Here is a 26,354-nt window from a genome sequence, read left to right as displayed (position 1 = left end):
ATGAAAATACTTTCAGGCCTTGGGAAAGCACATCACTCGGATGTAAAAACCCCCGTGGTACACACGTCAACCCTATTGGCCTGCCCAGAACCCACTGGTTCTGGGAAGAGCATTTCCAGGGGAGGTTACAAGCACAACTGCACTTGGCCGATGTTTTTTGTGCAGCATGTGACCGTTTCTGATTCACCATGTATATTTTTCTCAAATTAAAGACACATTTTGGATTGTGCAAGAATCTTCTCAGCTTCCCAGGGCAGATTATTTTAATGCTGATACACGGGAAATAATGACTTGGATTTTTTTTTAATTTTTTTATGCTCTTCAGTGGAAGTTTCATTGAAAGCCAGACATACGTACATCTCTAGATAGCGATGTAGGTAGCAGATAACCTGACTTGAGACCTGTTTGAAGTGTTTTTTTGCAAAGGCACAGACAACAACCATGGACATGGTAGGAAATGACCAAGTAAGTGATGACACCCAGTGTCAATGTTGATACAAGCATGTCTTCAATGGTTCAATAAGAACATACTATAAACACTACTACATAGAGCTAATAAAAAACATATGTCTATACATTCATTCAACAAATGGCCAAGACAGGCCATGGGTTTTGTCTCCTGGCAGGACTGTCCTGGACATGCAGTATGTGGACGGCTTCAGGGCGGAGACCAGTCAATGGAAGAAGGAATGTAAGCCCCAGGCGAGGGCAGTGCTGACCATAGCTTGTGTTCTGAGGCAATGTCTCAAAAGCAGTTTTGTTGGAAATTACGTTTGGTAATACTTTAGAAAAAATCTTCATTTTGTTTCTGATCCAAGAATCTGGAAAATCAAAACTAGCAGACAGCCACTTGTGAGAGGAGACAGGGCAGGTGACATGCAAGGTGGTTGGTTCCATAGGAGACTTGGACCCAGGTCTCTCATGAGGCTCAGAAGCAGGCTCTGCCCATCTCATTACACTCAAATAACCACATCCATGAGAGAGGCAACAGAAATCATCTTGCAACAGGATGACTGCAGATGTGATCTCTGCTCACATCCCATCAGTAGCTGGCCATGGAAGCCACATTCTCGAAGGGCAGGGGCAGGGCCCTGTGGAAGCTGTGCTTTCCCCTGGTCCTCACAGATCCACGCACATCCTGCCACCCCAGCCACCTCCAGCGAGTCCTCTTCGCTGTTGTTTTTGAAGGAAGCAGAGAGGAAAGGGGATAGAAACCTGGGGAAAGTCTCATTAGAAACAGCTTCATGGTGGAGGTGAGCTTGGTATGCAGGCGAGCACACACCTGCCTGTCCTCTAGACACAGGAAGTCAACTTCATAAAAAGGTTGTAGTTTTTTATTTGTTTTTGGTGGAAAATATGGGCATTGATTAAAAAAAAAAAAAGGTTGTAGTTTTAAAGGTCTAATTTTAACCCATCATCATGGCAAGCTTTTTCAAGTAGGCAGAAGTTAATGAGACGTGATTATTGCTCTTTGTGTCCAAGAGATTGATCTCTAGGAGGGCCTATTTTTACATTTTCCAGTCAAGAAGCCAACTGGAAAACCAGAGAAGAGATGATGGGAGCCAAGGACGTGAACAACAGGGAGAGGAAATCAGATGAGGGAGCCATTAGTGCCTGAGGCACTCATGTTGGCTGGTTCACTCAGTGGGGGCAGGACTCAGAGACTATGTCCTCTGTCCTCCGTCCTTGAAGTCAGGCTGCAGGTGACATGCCCCAGTGCTTCAGCTTGGCACCATGGAGAGGTTGCAAAGCCTGGCTGGTAGCAGACTGCGCCTCAATCAGAAATCCCACCAGGATGTGAGATCAACAGAGTGAAGAGGGTAGGAGCCTGAACTCAACAGAGGACTCAGATACCCAGTGTGGTGGACTCTGTTCTGGGAGGTGGGAAGCAGGCCAAGCCAGGCGGCAGGTTCAGTGCGGGTTACCTGCCGTGGGGGATGCCTTCCAGAAGCCACCTGCTTCCTTCTTTAAAAACTTCACTGTCATTTTCAGTGCAGTGTGACAAAAACTGTGAACACTCCAAATATCCTTCCCAACGCTTCCCTGTTCATTCATTCATGAGGGAAACCTTTAACACCCTTGTCCACAAGACAAAGTATGGTGTGGGCCCTGACTAGCTGGGTGATGGCAGGAGCACCTCTAGGTTACACACAGGGGCCCAAAAAACAAAAAGGAATGTCGGTATATCCCTGTCCTGAGTAAATGCCACATGTCTGTCCTCCACCTCTGGAACCAGCAATCACTATATTAGGGGTCCCTGACTGAAGGCCTGCCACAGGTAAGGGTTGGGACCCTCAGGAGGTAGGGGGCCTAGTGCAGCAGAGACCCTGGAAGGGGCGGGGCACCTTCCCTTCCACAAGTGGCCTTTCCCTAAGTGGTAGTGGATGTTGGGAGTTTTGGGGTGGAGAGGACACCTTGGGTGGGAGGGCAGGAAGGCAAGGGCCCAATAGCCTGCTGTCAGCAGCAGGGACCCTTATTACTGTGCCCTTCTGTTCCCTTTCCATTCTTTCCTGACTCTGTGGTCACTTGGCTGCTGTGGCCTCCAACCCAGGCAGTGGGCACCTCGGCCTGTCTCAGCAGGGCAGTCTCCCCAGATGGTGGAAGGGCAGGGCATGCCTTCACTGGCCTCCAATGGCAAGCACCAAGCAGCAGGAATGGTGCATGTTGGCAGCTGTGGCTGTTACCCACAGAGGAACTAGGACCTGGGCTCGCTGCAGCCAGCTCTGCGTGCTAGTGAGAGCGTGCAGAAGCCAGTGTGCTCACCACAGGGTCAGCAGGAGGGGGTTTTCACATTACGTGGCCATGGCTCAGCAGCAGCTGGCTCTGGTCTCCACCCCAGGAAGCTGACGTTTGGGATCCCTGTTCTAGTTCCCATTGGTTTTCACTGAAAACCCAAGAAAGGAGCAGGGAAGGCGGCACATCCCTCAGCCTCCTGCACCCCACTGGCCCAGGAGGCTGGATGTCCGTGTCAGCGAGGAGGACAGCAGCAGTGGGCGGCGCCTCGGGGCCCTGGGCACCTGCCGAGGCTTCCAGAGTTCAGTGGTGTGGTCTGGGGTCCTTGGAGGTCAGTGGCTCCCCTTCATCCTCTGGTGTCCGGCTGGTGGCCACAGCCAGGCTCTGCATGGCCTCCCGCTGGCGCTGCTTGGCTTTGTTGTAGAGCAGGACACCAGCTGTCACGAGGATGGTGCCGATAGCTGACAGGCTGGTGACTCTGTTGCCGAACACTATAATACTGAGCCAAATGGACAAGGCGTGCTTCACGGTGCTGGCGACACTGCAATGACAGGGGGTTACGGCCTGGGTTTGACCCACCTGCCCACCCACCTGCACAGGCCAGGGGCACTCCCTTGCTGGCTTCCTCCTCCTTTCTTTTTATTGGGAAAGGTGTCAGAGAAGCAGGGACAGGTTATAATGAACAGCCATATTCCCATCATCTAGACTAAATATTTTGTTTTATATGCTTCATCCTTTTCTGACACTGAAATACTTTTATTTTTTTTATTTTTATTTTTTAAAGATTTTATTTATTTATTCATGAAAGAGAGAGAAAGAAAGAGAAAGAGAAAGAGAAAGAGAGGGAGAGAGAGAGAGAGAGAGAGAGAGAGAGAGAAAGGCAGAGACAGGCCGAGGGAGAAGCAGGCTCCATGCAGGGAGCCGACGTGGGACTTGATCCCGGGTCTCTAGGATCACGCCCTGGACCGAAGGCGGCGCTAAACTGCTGAGCACTTAGGCTGCCCTGAGATACATTTTTTTTTAAATACTTTTAAGTAAACATTTGCCCCTAAATAGTTCAGCTTGCTGTCTAAAGAACAAGAGGACTAAAAAAAAAAAAAAAAAAAAGAACAAGAGGACTTTGCAGATGGCTATAGTGCCCTTACTACAAGGGCCAGACCAATATGGGCCAGGAGGAGCTGGAATTGCCCCAGAGAGGCCACAGGGACAACACCCAGCCTCTCGAGGAGACTGTCTGATCAGTGAAAATAGCACCGTGCGAGTAAGGCAAAGACCCCATAAAAATGAAGTTAATGTGAAATACATTGAACTGTTAACAGTGCTGGTGTCTGGGAATTGTGGACTACTTATGCTTTACTTTTTGTATTTTTCCAAACTTCCTATCATGAGTTAAGTATTGCTCTTATGATATGAATGAAATACATAAAAAAGCTATCTTCTGTAAAAAGAATTGGTTTTCTGCTTTTTGCCCTTTTTTGAACTATCACTAACAATTGCTGAAAAAGTTTGGGATATTTGGAAATAATTCCTGGCCCCAAATGGTTACTAGGACTTGTGACAGAGACAGTTACTGCCATGGGCTTCAGGAGAACATAAAAATCAACATTCTTGCAGACCTTTCCCACTCAGGACCCAGGAAACGAGAGGACTACCTGAGTCCCAGGTCAGGGCACAGCACTGGCTCCAGCCCTGGCACTGGCTCCAGCCCTTGACCTCCAGAATACAGAACGTGACTGGTGCACCAGACAGCTGCTGCACTGACCCAGGCCAGACCAATGTGAGTAGGGAGGAGTGAGAGCTGCCTCAGAAAGGCCACAGGGAGACAGAGGTCTGACTGGCGAAGCCTGATGAGTGAGGCTTTCGAGCAGTGCAATTCAAGCCAGCCCACCAAGGTCTTCACAACTGCAGATACTTCCACTTCTCTGCCACCAGTTCAGAAGTTTAAAAAAAAAAAAAAAAAAAAAAAGGCCCCACTGACTTCCATGACATGATGTGGCCAAAGCTGCTGAGGTTAGTTTCTAGGCCCACTGGTGACATGAGCTCATGCTTTTCTGCTTGTTACTTAAAACTGCAGTCTTGAAATGGTGCTTTCATTAAACGCTTCCAGTTACAGAAATGAAGAGAAGCCAGTGAGGCCACTGGCTCACTTCTCAGTTTCCAGGGCTGTGCCTTCAATATGGGAGCCTAAGACTGCCATATGGGAACCATAGATAAAATTAGGAATTCAGTTCCTTGGGGCACCTGGCTGGTTCAGTCAGTTAAGCATCTGACTCTGGCTCCGGTCATGACCACAGGGTCCCGGGATCAAGCCTCATACTTGGCTCTCTGCTCAGCAAGGACTCTTGCTTCTCCCTCTGCCTCTCCTCTATACTTCCTCCTGCTTTTTTTTTTTTTTTTTTTTGAAGATCTTATTTATTTATTCATGAGAGACACAGAGAGGCAGAGACATAGGCAGAGGGAGAAGCAGGCTCCATGCAGGGAGCCCGATATGGGACTTGATCCTGGGACCCCAGGATCACATCCTGAGCCACATGCAGAGGCTTAACCGCTGAGCCACCCAGGTGTTCCTACTGTTCCCTCTGCTTATTCGCTTGTGTGCTCTCGCTCTCTCAAATAAATAAATAAATAAATAAATAAATAAATAAATAAAATCTTTTTTTTTTATTTTTATTTATTTATGATAGTCACAGAGAGAGAGAGAGAGAGAGAGAGAGAGAGAGAGAGGCAGAGACATAGGCAGAGGGAGAAGCAGGCTCCATGCACTGGGAGCCTGACGTGGGATTCGATCCCGGGTCTCTAGGATCGCGCCCTGGGCCAAAGGCAGGCGCTAAACCGCTGCGCCACCCAGGGTTCCAATAAATAAAATCTTAAAAAAAAAAAAAAAAAAGAATTCAGTTGCTTACTGCACTCACCACACCACAGGTGCTCATGGCTCCCCTGCTGAGAAGCCGGAAGAAGAACATTCCAGCATCACAGGCAGTTGTACTGACATGCTAGTCCAGACAGAAAATATTCGAACCACTCTGGACAGTTTCCATGCTAATGTGTAGACTCCTTGTGGAAGCAGGTTCCCTAAAGATTTATGTCATGTGCTTCGCTGTATTTCAAATAGCACCAAAACAGCACAACCTAGTGATCATAAATTGAGGCCACGACCCTCACTTCAGCATCTGACAATCACAAATACCTTTTATAACAATACCTGGATTTAAATTCTTGTTCTTAAAAAATATAAAATAAAATAAAATAAAATAAAATAAATAAAATAAAATAAAATAAAATAAAATAAAACCTTGTTCTTTGCAAATTACCTGGACATGTTTCATCTCTCGGGAAGCTACTATGCTTACCTGAAAGTCACAGGAGAAATTTTACCCATGAGGGCATAGGCCGTGACACTCTGTAGGTGGAACAGAACACCATCCATCAGCAGCAACAACACGACATCCTGGCTGTAACTGAAGCTCTTCCCACTTCTGCCGATCACTGGCAAGTCCTATGTGCCAGAACAAAAACAATGCTCTGCTGGGGCCAGTCTTCCTTTCACTGCTCACCCACAGAAAAGAGTGGGGTCACAGGTACCTAGTAATCTGGGTAAACTGTTGTTGAGGAGTGCTCTGAAAATAGCCTTCTGGGGTGACAACCAAACAGCATCTACCAACATTCTAAACATGCATATACACATGGCCAGTAAGCACACGAGAAGGTGCTCGACATCACTGATCATCAGGGAAATAAAAACCAACAGCGCAACAGAAGACTATCTCACACCCATTAGGATGGCTACCACCAAAACTGAAAGAACAGAAATGACAAGTGCAGGCAAGATTGTAGGGCAGTTGCAGCCCTCGTGCACTGTTGGCAGGAAGGAAACATGGTGCTGCTACTTTGGAAAACAGTTTGGTTGGTCTTCAAAAAGTTAAACAGAGAACTACTGCAAAAACCAGCAACCCTACTTCTGGATATAAGCCCAAAAGAACTAAGCAGTGTCTTATATGCATGCTCACATTCACAGCAGGACTTTTCACCAGAGCCAAAATGTGGAAGCAACCCAGGTGTCCATTGATGGGTGGACAAACAGAACATGGCCCAACAACACAGGGAATGGTCCTCAGTCTTAAAAAGAAGGAAGTGCTGAGAACACCTGGATGGCTCAGCGGATGAGCGTCTGCCTTTGGCTCAGGGCATGATCCTGGAGTCCCGGGATCAAGTCCCACATCCGGCTTCCTGCATGAAGCCTGCTTCTCCCTCTGCTTGTGTCTCTGCCTCTGTGTGTCTCTCATGAATAAATAAAATCTTAAAAAGAAAAAATGAAGGAAGTGCTGACACCTTCTACGTGGATGGTCCTTGAGGACAACATGCTCAGTGACATAAGCCAGTCCCCAGAGGACAAATCCCACAGGATTCTACTTGTCTGAAGGACCTGTATCCTTACGGATCCAACTACAGTGTAGGTGCTGGGGGCTGGGCCGGGGGTGAAGGAGCTCAGAACACAAATATGCCACTTTGGCATCAGGATTACTTTGGTCTGAAGACCCTTAAAAACAGCAAGAGGAAAAAAAAAAAAACCAGCAAGAGCAAGAAGGGCTCTGACCTCCCTTTTTCTCCCCGAGAAGCAGGAGACAGGACCCCGTGGAGGACGCCCATGCAGTGGGAGGAAAAATATACATACACTCACTGCCAGAGACGGAGAGTTGGGCGGGCCCTGCTAATGTTGTCCCCATCTGCCTGCAGCCAGCACGCCACCGCCCTCCTGCAGTCCCCTCTCCCTGCTCAGCCTGCAGGTGAGCACACAGGCTTGCTGTGCCCCTCTGGATCTCGGATTCCTCGGGGCCCCGTGTCATGTGAAGCTTATGTTAAATCAGTCTGGGGGATCGTCCCCACTTAATGGCCCCGCCAGGGACCCTAACAGGGACAAGCAGAGTCTCGCCTCCCCCAAGAGGGAAATGGGAAGCTACTGTTTCATGGGGACACAGTGAAAGTCTACAAACAGATGGTGATGGTGATTATACAACAATGTGGACATATTTGATGTACACTTTAAAATGGTTGGAATGGTGAATTTTATGTTTATGTACATTTTACCAATAAAAATATTTTCAGGTATGCACATTCTTTCAATCAATTGTTCCAATTCCAAAAATGTATCCTACAGAAACAATCTCATCTGCTAACGACATAACACAAGAAACTCCTTGTTCTGTATGAAATGCACCAAGCAGTCAGGTGTCTGTTGATGGGGCAGTGACAAATCAGGGCACAGCCACACTTCGGAACACAGACAAAGGACAAAACAGCCCAGTTCTGTTTGTGTTTAAAAAAAAAAAAAAAAAGATCTCTTTTATAACACTAGTGGAATCATACTACATACATGTATATTTGAGTATGTTTCTAGCCATGTAGACAGGTCTGGAAGGGAACTTTGTAGGAAGGAGTGGGTCCAGGAGAGATCAGGAGACAGACTTTCTTGTTTATATACTCCTGCCCGTTCATTGCTCTATAGCTAGGCACATGTTATGTTATGTTATGTTACGTTACGTTATTTTATTATTTTTTTGCACATGTTATTTTAAAATAGAAATAAACAGGGATCCCTGGGTGGCGCAGCGGTTTAGCACCTGCCTTTGGCCCAGGGCGCGATCCTAGAGACCCGGGATCGAATCCCACGTCGGGCTCCCAGTGCATGGAGCCTGCTTCTCCCTCTATGTCTCTGCCTCTCTCTCTCTCTTTCTCTGTGACTATCATAAATAATAATAATAAAAAAAATAGAAATAAACAAGTCTAGAAACCCTCACACAAAAATTTCAGGAAACTCCCACAGCTACAGATTGGCCTCTACATGCACAAGCCCATGTCAGAGACCCGTACAAGGTTTGGCTTCCACTTTCTCTGCCTTTGCCTCAAGGGCACATTGCTGACACTTTGTGAATGATGCAGCAAAGCCATGACACCAAGGAGCTATCCACATGACCTGGAAAGTTAAAGCGTCCTGCTCCCAAGTCACTATCACTACAGGTAAACAGCAGCCCAGGCGCCAGGTGGTGTCCTGACACTCACCATGAAGAAGATCCAGGCGGGAACCAGCATGGCCACGGCTGCGGCACTGGTGTAGAACTGCAGCTCTGCCGCCCTGCAGGGGCAACACAGGGACCTGAGGGCCTCTCTCCATGGCAGAGGCCAGGCCTCCAGCAGGCAGCTCTAGAATACCCAGTGCGTGACAAGTTTGTTTTGTCGTGGGGGACAGGGAGGGCCTGTGTGTGATGGCCAGTCTGCGTGGCTACCGCAGATTAAAAGGCAGCTGGAAACATAAGGGGTTTTTCTTCCAAGTTTCCACAAAGTACTTTTATTTATTTATTCTTCAAAGTTTCTTTTCTTTTTTCTTTTAGTAATCTCTGCACCCAACATGGGGCTCAAACTCACACCCTGCAACCAAGAGTCGCCTGTTCCTCCGACTGGGCCAGCCAAGCACCCCCTCCAAAAAGTAGTTTTAAAAGCCATTTAAGCCCAAGTGGGAAAAGTGTCAGGTCTACGTGGATTCTGAAAGCTCAAAGGGGCAAAAGGTCCTCTCAGGCCTAAAAGTTGGGGAGTTTCATGGGCTAACAATACTTACGAGAACCTGTATTTGTCCCCGCTCAGGAGTTTTTTTGAAAAAACATTTTGCAAACTAGAATAAAGAAAAGAAGAGGTTAGCTGGCGATGCAAGAAGTTAGCGTGGACCTCAAAGGGACCTCGTGTCTGCCTCCTTCTAAGCAATGATGGCCCTGCATGTCTGCTAGGAGCCAGGCCATCCTGGAGATATCCTGGGTGTTGTTTCACTGTGAGGGGGACTCCATGAATGGCCCCCTTTACAGAAGGGTAAACTGAGGTACTCAGAGATTGAGTGATGTGCCTGAGGTCACCCAGATCTTAGGCGTCAGAGAATCCTGACCGAAGTGCTGCATAAAACCTCACCTTGAGCCAAGAGTCCCCAAAAATCAGTAACTGCCACAGGCTGGGCACCTGAGGACTCAACACGTGGAAAAAAGTGAACAAAACAGTCTAAGCTCATGAAGACACCAGTGAAAAAACAATGGACAAAATTCCTGAACGGAACAGACAAACCACAGGGGAAATACACACGTGGCCAACGAGAAAATGAAACAGCACTTAGCTTCCTCAGGAACCAAAGGGCTTGTCACTTCCCCTAGGGACTCTGTTCTCTGGACTCTAGAAGCAGAGGTTTGTTTCATTTTGTTTTGATGCAAAAACTTTATTGAGGACCAGAAAAGACTAAAGCCCTCACTAAGGAACTAGAAATCAAAACAATCTTGTGGGCAACCCTGGCAGCATGGCTCAAGGGCCCTTGTGGATGCTCACAGGCTCTGTCTCTCTGATGGGCATTTACCCTGCACAGCGTCAGAAACTCCAGTGGAGCTCATGTGAAGAGACACTCCCTGCACATGTAGGCAAGGAGTCACTAATTTGCAGGAGGCAATCATAAGGCTAAGGTTTCTGAGAGCCCCTGGTGCCAGCATGGGATGCTCACAGGACCACACAGAGGGAGCAGAGCCAGGCACAGGCTGAATGCATGATGAGGCTGTATTAGATTTCTAGGAGCTACAAATACAGGGGGAAAAAGCCGGAAGGAAATACATCTAAATGTCAAAAATGAAATTAAAGGTGACTTTTAAATTTTCACTTGGCCCTAGTATTGAAAACCTCAGGGTGAGCCTGTCTGACTTAAACAGGAAAGCAATAATAAACACCCATGTGGCTGTTTCCTCTCTTTCCCAGAAACAGGAGACCTAGAAGCTATCACTACTTCTCGAAGAGTAGGGCTAGCCACGGCCTCAGCGTGGACCTCATCACCATGGCCTATACAGGATACAGAATGGCTGCTCTCAAGAATCCAAAGAGCAACCGAGAACGTAACATATGTCCCCTTCTGCTGCAGGACAAGGAACCTCCCAGGTGGTGCCTTTCGTCTGGCACTTGACACTGGCTGCCCCTATGGGCACGGCCTCTCATGGCCCTGGCATGGACCAGAAAGTGCCCCTTTGTTCTAGGCATCGGACGGCCTCTTCCCCTTTGTTTAGCTGAACGTAGAGGCATTTCCCCACAAGGGCATTCGGCATTTGTTAGTTAACCATGTCCCTGCAATGAGTCTTTTTAATACTAAGACCACATGTTGTCAAATTCTAGTTGTTTTTTTGTTTTTGTTTTTTTTTGAGAAAAGGTTACCTTATTGGGATATGAGGCATTTGGTATTTAGGAAAAGGCAGCATCAGATGTGTCCAGCTTTGAACTGTGAGATGTAATTCTGGGTTAATATGAACTTAAATGTCCACCATCCCGATAACACCATGTGTCCCCATGCTCTTCCTGACTCACCAGTCCATGATGTTAGTGGACAATGCAGCCGAAAACCCCAGGACATTGAAGCTTATCTCTGTGGCCGTGCACAGTGCCAGGCCTCCCATGACAGGGATGAGGGAGAGGTTGACCAGCAGCCCTAGAAAGGACAAAATACACAAAAGAGATGTGGTGGTCAGTCTTCCTGCTGCAAAATCTCTTCTGGGCACCAAGGCCATCTTCATACCCCTCATGGAAGCTGCTAATTCCACTTTCATTCAAAAACAAGCAGCTTCCGAGTCTTTACACTAGAGGGAAATTACAACACATCAACGTCCATACCCGCAATAAGCTCGCCACCATCTCCCAGGCCAGTAGACTTGTGAGGCCTTTCTCCATGAGGTGTGTCTGCTGGGTCCACGGGCAAGATGCATAAGCCGGGGGACCCTGAGCCCTGCCTGGCCGGGCATCACAGAAATTCGCTTGAGAATGAGGAGGGTGGACAAGCAGTCTCCAGACCAGTCTGTCCAAAAGGGGGAGCCAGGGGTGGGGGCAGTTTCATGGCCTGGTGTACGGAGTCCCCCACCACAATCTGCAATCTATGTGGAGATTATTTCTCTGCCTCATTCTGAAATCCAAGGAACAAACTCGACACAAAAGGTTAAAAATGTCATTGAGGGGCACCTGGGTGGCTCAGTGATTGAGTGTCTGACTTTGGTTCAGGGCGTGATCCCGGGGTCCTGGGATCGAGTCCCACATTGGGCTCTTCACAGGAGCCTGCTTCTCCCTCTGCCTGTGTCTCTGCCTCTCTCTGTGTCTCTCATTAATAAATAAATAAAATCTTAAAAAAAAAAATCTTTGTAAAAAAAAGTCCATTGAGCAGGACGGAACAGCACTCACTTTGGAAACAGGATACTGGGCCTCTGGTTGCTTCAGTTTCAGATACTATTTAGTTTACTGTGAAATTCAAAGTAGACGAGGGAAAGAGTCTTCCATGTTAGAGTTCCACTCTGACCTTTGGAGACAATGGCCACCTCCTGGCACAGGACAGTGCTGTTCAGACCCAGGTCTCTAGGGAGCCACCAGCACACTGAGAAGCAGCCCCCAGGCCTATGCAGTTGCCAGGCTGAGAGCTGAAGGAAGGGAACCTGGCATGTTGAGCACTCTGCCTGTGAGCCCCGCCTCGGTTCTCTAGCATGTGGTCTTGTCCTCCAGCCCGCCAAAAATGTCTGTTTCATGATGGACTGTATGTGTGAAAACTCAGAGAACAGGAGGCTACAAGTGCTGTTTTGCCCTTAGGAAGGACTTGCTTTTGCAGTTGGGAGGTATCCATGGGTGTGGGCATGCTCAGGGCCCTGGGATAGAGTCCAAGGCTCTGCTGGGTGTCCCCCTGACAGGCCCCACATAGACTGCAGATTGTGGTGGGAGACTCCCTACACCAGGGCATGTTCACAAAATGTGAACCATCCACCTTGGAGAGGTGAGCCCCAGTACCATGCTGTTGCTGAAAGAACCCCCTACCCAAGGGGGAAGAGGCGCTGGGGCCAGAGGAACACTCACCCGTGTACTCCCCCAGGATCATCCGGGACATAATCACAGTGAAAATGGGAGCAGAGCTCTTCACTGTCTCAGCAAATGAAACCGCCACGTTTTTCAGGCTGACCAGACCCAAAACCACTGTTGCAAACCTAAAAATAAGCCAAAAAGTGTCAGTGGGACAGAAGATCCAGCTGCCCGCCCCCCTCCTTGCTTCCCCTGGGGAGTCCTAGGTGCACCCCTGCAAACTGTGGGGTGCTGCTCCATGTCCCCAGAGTGGCGGGCCCATTGAAATGAAGGGCATCACTCTCAAAACATTATTAAATTAGACTCATGACTTCCAGAAAGAAATCTGATTGCATTCAGATCCACAAAACCAATACATTTGTTGTCCTAAAATCCAGACAGCTCTTATGACTACATAAAGTCCACAACAGAAACATGCCTGTGATCACGTGGTTGTAGAGTCAGTCCACTGGCCTCCCACTCCTAGCGAGGCCAAGACATTCCATGCAACACACAACTGGAACATCAGATTCCTTACCTCATTAGACCCACGAACAGCATGATCATAATGAAATTGGGTGGATAAGAAAGGCGGGTTTTGTGTTGATATAAACAGCAAGGAACAAATATTTTAATGCATCCAATGAACGTAGTTGACAACATCTGCACTGCACCTGAAGGAGGGAGAGGAGAGCGTGTGAACTCCCTTCCTAGCGTGTAGGCAGACGGAGCATGCGGTTCTGCACCCAGACACATCCGACACCCCGACCCATAGCCCCTCCTTCCCAAGGACCAATTCATGCAACCAGCCCTGCCCTGCAAGTCCCAGGAGCCTGGCCTTGACCCCTGGAAGGTGGGCCCTGTGTTACCTACCTAGCATGCTGGGCTCCCCTTCCAGCAAGGACAGGATGTACTTGTTGAGAAAAAGGGTACAGAAGCTGAAGAAGAACCACAGCGTGAGGTACAGCAGAGCCCGCGAGCTCCACACGCCCAGGTCCGACTCTATGACCGTGGTCTCCGTGATGGTTATGGTGAGCACATTCTCCTCAGGGGCTCCCTCGCCCCTGGCGAAAACAATCTTCTCACTGCGGTGGCCAAAGAGAGACCCCCAGGCAAGGAGCGGCCTTCCCTTGGGCTTGTCCTCGGGGCCGGGGACCAGCTCTGCCAGTGCCAGTGATTTGGCTGAGGCCGACATGCTTGTCTCCTCAAGGCCAAGGGCAGCATGAGTTAGGCTGACTCTGGGGTGAGGACCTGCAGGGACAGAGCATGGACTGTGACTTGCCCTCCCAAGCCATAAGGAAAGCGCAGTACTCACTGTGAACATCTTAACATCCTCAAAAGTTGTAACCACCAATTTGGAGTAACTGCAAACGTGGAATTTTGGCTTTCTTTTCACATCTGTGTGAAAGCATCCTGTGCTGGGAGGAAGGACCCCAATGGCAACCATCTCCACTGCCTGAGGTGCTGAGAACCACAGCCTCCACCAGCTGCCCTTCCTTACCTGCCCACTGTCTGCAGACCCCAGGATGCCCCCCTGCAGGCCGCCAAACCCCCAGGCTCCTGAGGCCACCCCAGGGGCTGCACACCTTCCCACTGGTTCCCAGAGGATAGGCCACACCCAGGCCGCCGGTGGGTCTTGGTGCCAAATGGATACCCTTGCTGCTCTCCCACGCCCTTACCTGACTGTTCATATACACGTATATTTTTAAAGATTTTATTTATTTATTCATGAGAGACACAGAGAGAGGCAGAGACACAGGCAGAGACAGAAGCAGGCTCCCCGTGGGGAGCCCGATATAGGACTCGATCCCAGGCTCCCATGGGGAGCCTGATATGGGACTCGATCCCAGGACCCTGGGACAATGATGTGAGCAGAAGACAGGTGCTCAACTGCTGAGCCACCCAGGCACCCTGACTGTTCATATATTAACCAGTTCTATTTGTTTCCACCTGAAATTGATCAGTTTTTCTCACAGTATCTTGTTCTTTTTTAACTAAATAAAAAAAAATTTTTTTTACAGTAATCTCGACACCTAACATAGGGCTCAAACTCATGGTCTCAGGATCAGGAGTCGTATGCTCTTTCAACCAGGCCGGCTAGGGGGCCCCTGTGTTTCGTTCTTTCCTGATCTTTTGGTTCCTTCTTACATCTTCTGTTCTATGTTCTCTGACAGTTCCTTACCCGAGACCTTAGTAGCACCACCCTGATTCTCTGTGTGTCAGTGGGCTCCAGCCCCGGGGGTCACATGACAATCACTTCTAGCAGATCACGTTGTGTGGGGCCACTGTCCACCCTGGGCCCAGGGTGAGGGTTTGGGGTCCGCCTCTGTCACATGCCCTAAAAGTGTCTACTTTCTAGACAAAACCTGCAGCATACCAAACCCCTAGCGACTGGTCTCAGACCTGTGGTAGCAGCTTCTTAAGTGAGCCTCCGTCCTTTTTCCTAAGATCACAGGCTTAATCAGATCCAGCTTCTCCCATGGCGGCCAGGCAAGTCCTCTGTGACAACTGCCTGCCCCCATCTCAGGAGGGCCAGAGTCCCACCTCCTCCCCCAGTGACTTCAAACCTGAGTCCCTAGCAAGCCTCCTGTTCCCACAGCTTCTGATGTCTGTGTGTTTCCTCTTGCCCATGATACATCTAAAAGAATCTCCATCACACTGCATCCCTGACTCCACGGTGTGTAGCATGAGGCATCTAGGTGCTAAGCTGGCTGCACCACTAGCAGGGGCTTGGCAGCTCCTCTCTTGTAGGCTGGCACCTCCAGCAGGACCTCCCTTGGCAGCTCAGCCTGCCCGCTCTGCTGCTCTGCTGTTCATCTTTTTTTTTTTTTTTTAAGATTTTATTTATTTATTCATGAGAGATACACAGAGAGAGAGAGAGGGGCAGAGACATAGGCAGAGGGAGAAGCAGGCTCCATGCAGGAAGCCTGATGTGGAACTCTATCCCAGGTCTCCAGGATCAGGCCCTGGGCTGAAGGTGGCGCTAAACCGCTGAGTCACCTGGGCTGCCCTCTGATGTTCATCTGCAGACAAGTGCCCAAAAGCTCCTCAAGCTTAAGACTTTGGGTTGTTTTGTTTTTAACAATTTTTTTTAAGATTTTATTTTTTAAATTTATTTATTCATGAGAGACAGAGAGAGAGAGAGGCAGAGAGACAGGCCGAGGGAGAAGCAGGCTTCATGCTGGAAGCCTGATATGGGACTCGATCCCAGGACTCCGGGATCACACCCTGAGTCAAAGGCAGATGCTCAACCGCTGAGCCACCCAGGTGTCCCATGTTTTTAACAATTTTATTGATTTATTCATGAGACACACAGAAAGAGACAGAGACACAGAGAGAGAAGCAGGCTCCCCACAAGGGGCCTGGTGCAGGACTCGATCCCAGGACCCCAGGATCACGACTGAGCCAAAGGCAGGTGCTCAACCACTGAGCCACCCAGGTGCCCCAAACCTAAGACTCATTTTCCCCACGCCCAAAAGTTGGCTCCTATCCCCCAGGCACAGGTAGCACCAGAGACTCGGCCATCCTCCCCCCACCATGCCTTGACCCCCAATATCTGTCCTTCTGTCCACCATGAACTCAGCACCACAGGCCCCAGCAAGCACCCGCATCTAGCCCAGGCTGCCTACATGCATCCCAACTGTGGCTGTACCAGAGCAGCCTTCCCAGAATGTATGACCTGGTCCTATGGGGTGTGCCTGGCCCTTCCTTCCATGGGCTCCTACTGCCTCCTCTTGAGCACGAGCTCCTCAACGCCTCAGGACACTGACAATGCCCGGCTCCACTGCAGTGCCCCTGTTCTGCCTCCTCTTCTCCAGCCCAGTCCCACAGTTTTGTTCGGGGTGATTGAGGTGCTCTGTGGGTTCCGTCACTAAATGTTCCAGGCTGAACACACCCAGCAGCACAAATGCAAGCAGGTTCCAGACCTAATTGGTGTGGATGTGACCCTTCAAGAGTCTCTGCGAGTGACAAGAAACAATAAAAGAAGAGATGACCCACAGGGTGCATGGCTGAGGCTGGCTGTAGAAACGGAGCTGGTGGTTCTAGGGGATCCATGAGCCCTTCAAGCATGCTCATATCTTTGCCTGGGGATGGGGTTTAATGTAGCATTTCTTTCTTTCTTTCCTTTTCTCTAAGGTTTATTTATTTGAGAGAGACTGCAAGCACATGGTGGGGGAGGGGCAGAGGGAGAGGGAGAAGCATACTCCTCGCAGAGCATGAAGCCCAATGCTGGGCTCATCCCAGGACCTCGAGGTCATAACCTGAGCTGAAATCAGGAGTCGGAGGCTTAGCTGACTGAGCACCTCAAGTGCCCCTAGCATTTCTGTTAGCAGCAAAACACAGCCTAAATGTCTACTGAGGCAGAAACAGATCATAGCACATCTGTGAGGCCAAGGCCTACAGCAGCTGGATGCGGGGCTCTGCCATGAGAGCCAATAGGGAAATCTTAAAGCTGCTGGAGGTCTGAAATGATAAGACCAAGCAGTAGAAGGAAATATTCAACATGTTTCCCCATAAGGCTGTTAAACATGCCAAAACCCCAATATTATTTTGAAATGAAAATAGAAAAGGTTCTGAAAAAGAGTGGGGAGCAGGGAACTGAGGTTCAGGTTCATGGGGTGGGGGAGACAGCAAGGATGGGACTCGAGGGAAAGCAAAGGGCATGCAGGTGTGTAGGGAGGCAGCATACTATTTTCTAAACTCTTCTATAAGCTCAAGATTTCCATGTGGAAAAGAGCCCCATGCACCTTGAAGAGCTCTCGTCAACAGGAGTAGCATCTTCCAGGTCCTCAGCTGGTTCCCAAGCCCCCGCAGCTGCTGACACCATGCTTCCATGCTTGTTTAGGCCAGAGCCCATTGGTGAGAACCAAGCAGGGAAGCTGTATGGTGAGGGGAGGGCAGGGCTCACAGCACCTTCTAGTAGACCTAATTTGCCTGCCCGCCCCCAGATCCCCAGATCTGAAGCTTGCTGTCCAGCCCTGTAGACCCACCTTCAGAGGGTGAGGGCCTCTCTTGGTAACTGGGGGTGGCCACCCTCACCATCTGCTCCTTGGTGCCTGGGAGCTTCCTCTTCCTGTGCGCGAGAGGTTGCACTTTCCCCTCCTCCCATACACACAGAGGCTACCATCAGGTGCTGGGGCCCCAGCAGCCACCACACCAGTGCTCCCATCCCCCATGTTCAGAACAGGGCTCAGGAAGCCCAGGATAGATGCTTGGGCCACCAAGAAATGCTCACCTTCCAGTGAACAATCTTTCCGTGACCATCAACATCTTCACAGGCAGCCTACTCAGCCCAGTGATGAGCCAACGTGACAACCAGGCACAGCGACAGGCAGACCCCTGGCCTCATGTCCAGCCAGAGTAACTGAGGGGCAGGAGCCCTCCAAGTGTTCATGGTTCCCACACCAAGTCCAAATATGAAAACCAGGTCTGGAGCCGTCCAAGGCATGACAGACACTGGGTCTGCCTCTATCCTTCACATCAAGACTTATCAGTCACACCAGGATTCCCAACTGCTTCCTTGCTTTGTTTGGTGAGATAGAAGCCCATGGAGGTTGGGGAGAGAAGCAAGAAAGCAAGAATGTCAAGGGGCTCAGCCAGGAGAGTGACAGCACTCAGACTCCTCCAGGGACTGGGGTTAGGGGGTGGAAATAGGCCTTGGTCTGCAGAGAAAGCAGGGACTGAAGATCACAGAGAGGACAGGCAGGAGACCAGGAGACTCTTCTCTGAAAGATTCAACAGGCAAAGAACAGATTTTTGAGTATGGAAATCACGACCCCCCAGGAGAGTCTTGGACAGAGAATGCAGCTGGGAGAAGAGCAAGACAAGGAACTAGAGGAAGGGGCTGGAAGGAGGCCAGAGGAGGAGGTAGCAGGTCCCAGGAAGGGGGGTGCCAGAGACACGAAGCACCAGCCACAGGGAGATGTCATCAAAAAGGGCCTTTGGAAATCAGGTGTAGGATAGCAGAAGCGAAATCTCACCAGAGGCTCTGAGGAAGCTCCAACTCAGGACAGGATCCCCTAGTAGGAGCCGGGGGTACTTGAGGCAGGTGGGCCATGAAGCTGGACCTGCTCTCTGGGTCCTGCTCCGAGTCACACCCGTAGTCTGGTACCAGGAGAAGAAATTAGCTCTGGAGAAAATCCTGCTCAGTTCAGGCCTGAAGATCAATGGATAGGGATCAAAGATCAAAGATTACCTGCTGAGAAGGGCTGCCCGTTGGGGAGGGGCAGTTGCCTGGCGCTCCAGGGAGGGGCAGACAAGCCAAGGGCAGAAGAGTGACAGGACACCATGCAGGGACCCAAGATGCCATCCAAGATGCCAGGAGGGATGAATGTCCAGAGAGGAGTTGCCCGATTGCAGGGCTGAAAAAAGGATGTGTTTGTATCCAAACTGCTCCCTTTCAGGTGCTATCTAATCAGAGGGGAGAGGCATGACTTTAGCCCAAGACACTGGCAGACATCGCCCAAAGCTGAAATCACTAGAGACAGAGAGACATCATGTTTGTCCTGATCTAAGGCACTAAAGGAGAACCTGGCACTGCTGTGGTTTTCATGCCACAGACACATGACTGAAAATCTAGTCGAGAAAATATGTCAGACAAACCCAAAAGTCCTCAGGTCACAAAGTCAAGAACCGGCAAAGACCACTGGAACACAGCCACTGAATGCAATGTGGGATAGCACCCAGACAGGAGCGCACATCAGAGAACGGACGTCAGTGGCAAGCTCGCCACAGTTGAACACAGTCTGCAGGTTAAGTGGTAGTTTTGTATGGATATTTAGATGGGAACAATGCACCGGTAATACTTAGTAAATCTCACTGAAGTCATGGAGGACATCAGGAGGGGAGCTGGGAGAAGAGCATACAGGTACAGTTGTTTCTTCTGTAAGTCTACAAGTTCCTCAAAATAAGTTTGAAAAATCTGAAATACAAAACATCTCAATTAATGGGTTACACAGACACGACAGAGCTGAAAACAGTTACTGCGTCTGAAAATGTTCCTCAGAATGTTCCTCAGAAAAATGTCTGAGGAAATTATCTGGAATGCAGCACAGAGACTGAAATCAAAATAATACAGTGACGGTAACCCAAGTATGGAGAAAAAATAAGCATGAAAGGGACGCCTGGGTAGCTCAATGGTGGAAGGCCTGCCTTCAGCCCAGGGCGTGATCCTGGAGACCCGGGATCGAGTCCCACATAGGGCTTCCTGCATGAAGCCTGCTTGTCCCTCTGCCTATGTCTCTGCCTCTCTCTCTCATGAAAAAATAAATAAAATCTTAAAAAAAAAAATAAGCATGAAAGTTCCAGCAGAGAAAACCAGGGAAGACAAGCAATTTAAAGAGATGAAGCAGGGGTGCTCAGCTAGCTTGGTTGGGGATTGTGTGGCTCTTGGTTTTAGGGTAATGAGTTTGAGCCCCACACTGGTGTAGAGATGACTAAAAATAAATAAATAAGGGATGCCTGGGTGGCTCAGTGGTTGAGTGTCTGCCTTTGACTCAGCGTGATCCTGGAGTCCTGGGATCAAGTCCCGCATCGGGTTTCCTGCATGGAGCCTACTTTTCCCTCTGTGTCTCTGCCTCTCTCGTATAAATAAATAAAATCTTTTAAAAATAAAATAAAATCACATTGAACAACAATAAACATGAGGAAGATAAGCCCAAGCCCAAAGAGACTGGTGACAGGGCAGGAAGGGGATTGGAGAGGGAATATGAGCAGACAACAGTTCTCAAATGCATCTGTTCAGACAGTTATGACTTCTGGAACTATATTAATGTTCCACATGCTTAAAAAACAAAAATAACCCAACTCAATAAAATTTCTGAAGTGCGATACAAACAGAGGTGAACCAAACCACAAACCAAATAAATGACATAGTCACAGTGAAGACAGAAGACAAAGAACCCACCCGTGTACCTTCTGAACAGAATATTCTCCAGAGAGATCCAGGGGCAGTGTGAAAGAGAAAGTCAATAATGATGGCACAAAGTTAGAACCTACTGAATAAAACAAGTACCCAAACATCCATTGATAAACAGGTTAGAGAAGAAAGCTCTTCCTTCCACTACAAAATCAACAGACTGATGTAGAAGGGAGGGTACAATTAGATAATCACCACCGGGCAGCCTTCACCATGATCCTGCAAACCACTGCATCCTAGAGAACATCTCCTGCAGATAGTCCAGCCCGTGTGCACCACAAGACACCAGTAAGAGCATCTGCAGCAGAAACCCAGCTATCTATTCACAGGAGGACGGACACGTCAAGCAGGGAATTTTCATACAATGTGACATCAGACAACAGTAAAAACGAGTAACATATAGCAATATACAAACGGAGTTGAGACACAAAGGTCTCAACGTGGATCAAATGAAATCAGGTTTATAATCAGCCGTTAGCCCGGAGTTTAAGCTTGGAACGGTACAGCTGCTCCAGGATCCAATGCTGGGCAGCACACACAAAAAGCTGCAGGCCAGATGGTCCTGAGCTCAAAGGGTCACACTCACCAAAGTCCTGGTGGGGTCACAAATGCCTTCCTGGACTCCAGCTCCCGTGTTTCCTCAGCCTCTTCTTTCTTGGACCATGTGATTCAAGTTGCTTTCAGAGAGAAGCAATTCTTGTCCTGCAAAAACTAAAGGTCAGCAGCCTTCATCTGACAAGAAAGAATTGGCTTTAAGAGCCAACAGTAGATTTCAAGTCTGCCTGGAAACAGGGTGGAGCACTGGCTACCCCCAGGTCACTGGTGATAAAGGTCTGAGTGATCTCCCTCTCAGATAGTATCACAAACAAGAACTAAGGCATAACGCTTTCTGACCAGCATGGAGTAGGTAGCTAATAAATCATCTTTACTCGTCCAGGGAGCAGCTCTTGACTGCTCTCCTGCCCAGAGCTGTCCTCAGAATGTGCACACGTGACATCTTGACTTTAAGTGCCCCACTACCTAACATGTCCTAAACAGGTGTGGGGAGGTAGGGGGACTGGAACTCTGTTCAACTTTGCAGTGAGGGGCTCAGGGACAGGAAGGGGCCTGGGATCTGCTGCTGCTACCTGCTAGTGTCACCGTGGAACATTCACCACTGAAGAAACGTTCGGCTGGAGGTTGCTGAAAATAAAGACGTTGATGTTTCCCCAGCCAATTATGCAGAGTCCTAAATTCCAAGGCTCATCAGCCTGAGAATAACAATTCCTGTTCTAGAACAAACAACTCAAGATGTTCTCAAACACATGGTAAGGAAATCTAGATTGGTTCAAATTGTCAGCAGGGCATTTTAGATAAAATTTACTGAAAGTCTACAAGTTTTATACACTATAATTAAAAAATTCCATCTCTGGAGGGGCACCTGGGTGGCTCAGTGGTTGAGCATCTGCCCTTGGCTCAGGTCGTGATCATGGAGTTCTGGGATTGAGTCCCACATCGGGCTCCCTGCATGGAGCCTGCTTCTCCCTCTGCCTGTCTCTGCCTCTCTCTCTCTGTGTCTCTCATGAAAAAATAAATCTTAAAAAATAAATGAATAAAAACTTCATCTCTGAGAAATCTGTCCTAAAGAAACAATTTAACAAAGGTCATGCTGGCCCTTTGTACATACTGGAATAGACAGATAGTCGTTTTTATCACTGAAAAGCTGGACACTATCCGAGTATCCAATGGAGTATGTATGTAATAAACACTGGCCTATTACCAAGGTGGCATAATGTAGCTCGACAAGTTTTGAAAAAAAAAATATTTGTCATAGATAAAGTGAGAGCAGAGTTCTTAGACCTTTGCACGATGTGCCCCAATTTAAAAAGCACACAAGATTCAGAGGAACCGGCAACTCTGACAGGCGTAGTCCCACGTTCATTAAAATCCTGGTTTGCTTCTCTCCACTTTGTAATTTGTTTACATTGCAAGTGGATTTGTCTCATCTAAAATCCTTTCTATTCCGCTCTTAATGCCCATTCTCATGCTGTTAAATACGCTTTCATTCTGCTTTAAAATGTTACTTGCAAATTCAAATACTTTCGGTAAAGTACATTCCACTCCATTAAAAAAGCCAAACTTTAAAGAAGCCACTGAACAAAGACTGCACGTCTAAGCAGGCTCCCCCTTCACAGCAGCGGTGAGCGACGCGGGGCAGGGGGCCTGGTGGCCGCGGCCGGTACACCCAGCGGCGTCGCCGGAGCCCGACTCACGGACGGTCCTGGGCAGCCTGGCAACTCGGCCACTGCACGGAGGTCAGCTTCCCGCGGCAGGACATCCGTGCGCGACGGCACCCCGGGCCCCAGGGCGGATGCAGCGTCGGCCACCCGGCTCCGCTCCAGGCCGTGCCCCCAGCGCTGCCCCCACCCCGCTGGGCCCCGGCGGCCAGGAAGGGCGGGCGAGCCCTCGGGCCAGCGAGGCTGCGGCTGGAGGTGGGCGGAGCAAGCGCGTGGGAGGAGGCGGGTCGGGCCGGGCGAAGGCGCTGGGGGTGGGCCAGGGGGCTTCTCGGAGGAGGGGGAGGAGGGGGCCGGGAGCCAGACGGCCGGGCTTAGGGCCGCAGCGCGTGCGGCAGCTACTGGAGGCAACCTGACCGCTTCTTTTATTGAGCGTTTTGCGGGCCGACTGGCCACCACCCCCGAGACAATGACCCAGCCTGGGGGCTCCCCGCAGCCAGAGCGGCCCCCCGCGTCCCGGGCCCTGCTCTGCAGAGGGGGATGCGGGGCTCCGGGGCGCCCGCCGGGCCCCTCCACCCACCGGTCGCAGCGGGGCCGCGGGACCACAGCGGCGCGGGGTCTCCGTGCGCATCCGGGCGCACACGCCCGGGGCCTCCGCCCGCGAGCCTGGACGACACGCGCCCACCTCGGGGCCTCGGGGCCTGCTCACCGGCCGGCCTCGAGGACTGGGCCGCCGGACTCTGGGGAGGGCCGAGCTCCCCCGGCACGGCGGGCGGGGGGCGCGGCGCCCTCCACACACGGGGCGACCCCGCCCCACGGCGGGGCCTTAAGGGCGCGCAGCATTTAAGGTGGGCTGCGGGCCGCCGGCCGGAGAGCGCGGCGTCCGGGTACAGACGGAGCGCGCGGCGCGCGGCCTTGGGGTCGGGGTGGGCGGGCTGCGACGCCCCGAGGGCTCTGCGCGCGGCTGAGGCGCGGGCGGGGCCGTTTCGCGTGCGCCGGGAAGCCCCGAGCAGACCCTTCTGTCCCGTAGGCAGCGGAGGCCGGGCGAGCAGCGCCTCACCATGGGGCGGCCATCGTCCCTCCGCCCCGCTCTACGCGACCGCCGGGCCGGGGGAGGACGGATGCCACCGGCCGGAAGCGACGCGCCGGAAGTGACGCCTCCAGAGCTGCCGCCGCGCCTGGGGCCCGGCTTCTTGGACTTCTGAGCCCCTGGGCTCCCCTGCCGCCGCCGCGGAACTAGGGGCGAGGCCTGGTGCCGGGCCTCAGCGCCCTGGAACCCACCACCGCGGCCCAGACGGGGGTGTGTATGCGCGCACGTGCACTGGCCTCTAATTCCCCTGGGGACCACTGGGCCGGCCTTGACTTGGAGGGATGGGCCAGGAAATCCAGGCCAACCAGGCCAACTTTCTTTTTTCTTTTTAAAGATACTATTTATTTAGTTGAGAGCACAAGCAGGGGAGGGGCAGAGGGAGAGAGGGAAGCAGGAAGCCCCACCGTGCGGGGTGGGGGGCCTCAATCCCAGGACCCTGGGATCAGGACCAGTAAGCCACCCACGCGTCCCTCACTTGTTTTTCTTTACAGCGATTTATTTTTTCTTTTCTTTACAGAGATTTAAAATTAGTACTTCAGACTAGTTAGCAGACAGTGCTCTCAGGTTGGGCTTTTTCTAGGCTCATCCACAGGGTGGGCCAAGCCTGGGAGAGAGCCCCCAGGGCTGCCCAGGAGCCCCACCAAAGGTGAAAAATGAGAAAGGAAAGCAGCAAAAGCCAAATTAGTGTTTACTTAACATGGCTATCTCAGAACATAATAATATGATGCCGTCTTCATCATCCCTTAAGTATTTAGAAGGGCTTCATCCATCTAAACAAAAGTTCACAGAATAGATTTTTCTGGGGATCTCTTGGTGGCTCAGCGGTTGGGTGCCTGCCTTTGGCCCAGGGTGTGAACCTGGAGTCCAGGGATCGAGTCCTGTGTGGGGCTCCCTGCATGGAGCCTGGTTCTCCTTCTTCCTGTGTCTCTGCCTCTCTATGTCTATCATGAATAAATAAATAAAATATTTTTTTTAAAAAAGTTTTTTCTTCTTTGCACAAAACCCTGAGATACTTTATGACTGCCCTGTGGTCTTGAGTTTTGAGAGTGAGTTGTTTATAACCAGATAATTTCAAAAGCAAATTCATAAAAATTCAACATTCTTACAGCAAAATCTTTCTTAGGTTTCATCTGGGGACACAGTTTTGAAATGGTATCATGTGAGCCTAGGACCTTTCCCTCTCTTCTGGGCTTCCAGTTGGCCTCCAGCCACTGCCTGAGGAAGCCTTTGTTCCACCCACACATTCCAGAATTGGTGTCTTGTCCCTTTCTCTGTTGTGTCAACAATTATTTCTAAATATTCAAATGAAACATTGCTGTCTATTAAGGTGGTGTGAGTAATATCACCACTGGGCCGTGTCTGAGTTTCATTCATAATGGGTGCCACACAAGTGGATCCATGTCTTTTTATCTGTATGTGTTAGAGTTCCAACTTCTTCCTTTGACTGGATTCCAGGAAGCAGAATTTTGGAGGAAAGAATATAGACTGGTCAGGATTTTCCATACTCTGCTCAGTTTCAAATGGGGTAATTTAAATAATGCTTCTGATTTGCACACCCAAGATTCCAGTGTAGACCCCATTGTAGACATGAATCGGTTAGGATGCAGTCCTTGAAGGAGGAGACCTGACCAACAAAGAGACTGAGTTTGAGGCTCCCCTGAATCCTGCCTGTGAAGCTCTAGCTGGGGCATCAGGGCATTAGGCCCCCTGTCCAACCCTTGCTTCCTTCCATGACACAGGGGGCTTCTGACCTTTAGGGCCCCCTTCTGACAACTATCTACTTTAGGGTTTGGAAGATGTCTGAAGGGTGATTTTCCAGAAAGCAGGAAGGAAAGCATCCATGGCAAGTTCTGCTCTACCACTTTCATGGGCCCCTTCCAGATGGCTGGGCTGTTCTGCGTGTACCTCCTCTTGCCTCCAGGCCCTCACCACCTCTTAACAGGAATCATCTGTGTATGGCCCTGGTCTGATGGCCCCACCTGGGTATGCTGATGAAATCTGCAGGCCCAGAGGAGCACCACTTTCCAGGGGACAGTGAGGAGAACAGGAATATCTGGACAGGGGCCCGGGAGGCCCAGAAGCCAAGAAAATGGGGTCTGGGTCACATTCCATTGGGTGGGAGGAAGGATGAGGCCGCCTGTCTTGTGCCACCAGGCCCACTGCCAAGGTTGTCAGGGAGCAATGAGCAGCTGGTTTGGAAAAACAGCTCCTGTCTCCAAAGTAGGGATGCAAGCCCTTCCTGGGAACCCTTTGGATGTCCCTACTCAACACCTTTCAACATGACCCTTGGCCTGACCCTAGTGAGGGCACTGCATCCTCTGTCCCTGGGATTCAGCCTCTGGGTACCATGGGATTAAAGGTCATGGAAGCAAGACCACAGGGTTAGGGAGCAGCTCATTTGCTATCTCAGGCCTGTGTCTGAGGAACAGTGCTGGTGAACAAAGGGCTATTGCAAGGCCTCACTGTGCTCCCAGGAAGCCATGGGCTGAGATCAAGTCCAGCCTTTGTCCTCTGTGCTGCTGGGGAC

At 50.3% G+C, this 26,354-nt stretch overlaps 1 protein-coding gene across 11 annotated transcripts; it reads right to left on the bottom strand.

Moving 5' to 3' along the window:
• Positions 1 to 245: 245 nt before the first annotated feature.
• Positions 246 to 23,894, bottom strand: SLC35E2B (solute carrier family 35 member E2B). 11 transcript variants are annotated; one of them, XM_072820110.1, is made up of 11 exons: positions 23,798 to 23,894; positions 21,111 to 21,226; positions 20,521 to 20,537; positions 13,480 to 13,857; positions 13,145 to 13,280; positions 12,625 to 12,752; positions 11,104 to 11,224; positions 9,344 to 9,397; positions 8,791 to 8,863; positions 6,084 to 6,229; positions 246 to 3,274 (listed from the first exon to the last, which is right to left on the bottom strand). In XM_072820110.1, exons 4-11 carry the CDS (start codon positions 13,799 to 13,801, stop codon positions 3,037 to 3,039), a joined length of 1,218 nt encoding a protein of 405 aa, XP_072676211.1. In that variant the 5' UTR covers positions 13,802 to 13,857; positions 20,521 to 20,537; positions 21,111 to 21,226; positions 23,798 to 23,894; the 3' UTR covers positions 246 to 3,036. The 11 variants fall into 11 exon arrangements, with proteins under 11 accessions (XP_072676211.1, XP_072676210.1, XP_072676204.1 ...); XM_072820109.1 differs by lacking the exon at positions 20,521 to 20,537 and adding an exon at positions 18,588 to 18,763; XM_072820103.1 differs by lacking the exon at positions 20,521 to 20,537 and adding an exon at positions 21,652 to 21,706 and having other exon boundaries at positions 23,798 to 23,871.
• Between the last annotated feature and the right edge of the window lie 2,460 nt (positions 23,895 to 26,354).

This window comes from Canis lupus, chromosome 3 (assembly GCF_048164855.1).
Source record: "Canis lupus baileyi chromosome 3, mCanLup2.hap1, whole genome shotgun sequence".
NCBI lineage: Eukaryota > Metazoa > Chordata > Mammalia > Carnivora > Canidae > Canis > Canis lupus.
This window is presented reverse-complemented; position numbering and strand designations above follow the sequence as displayed.

Excerpts from the sequence above, each read along its gene's own strand:
- SLC35E2B (XM_072820101.1), bottom strand. The coding sequence starts at position 18,916 with ATGGCATCTTGGGTCCCTGCATGGTGTCCTGTCACTCTTCTGCCCTTG. Across the intron at positions 13,281-13,479 it reads AGGGGAGCCCAGCATGCTAG|GTGCAGTGCAGATGTTGTCA; the intron begins GTAGGTAACACA and ends TCCCTCCTTCAG. Across the intron at positions 9,398-11,103 it reads TCCACTAACATCATGGACTG|TTTGCAAAATGTTTTTTCAA; the intron begins GTGAGTCAGGAA and ends TCTTTATTCTAG.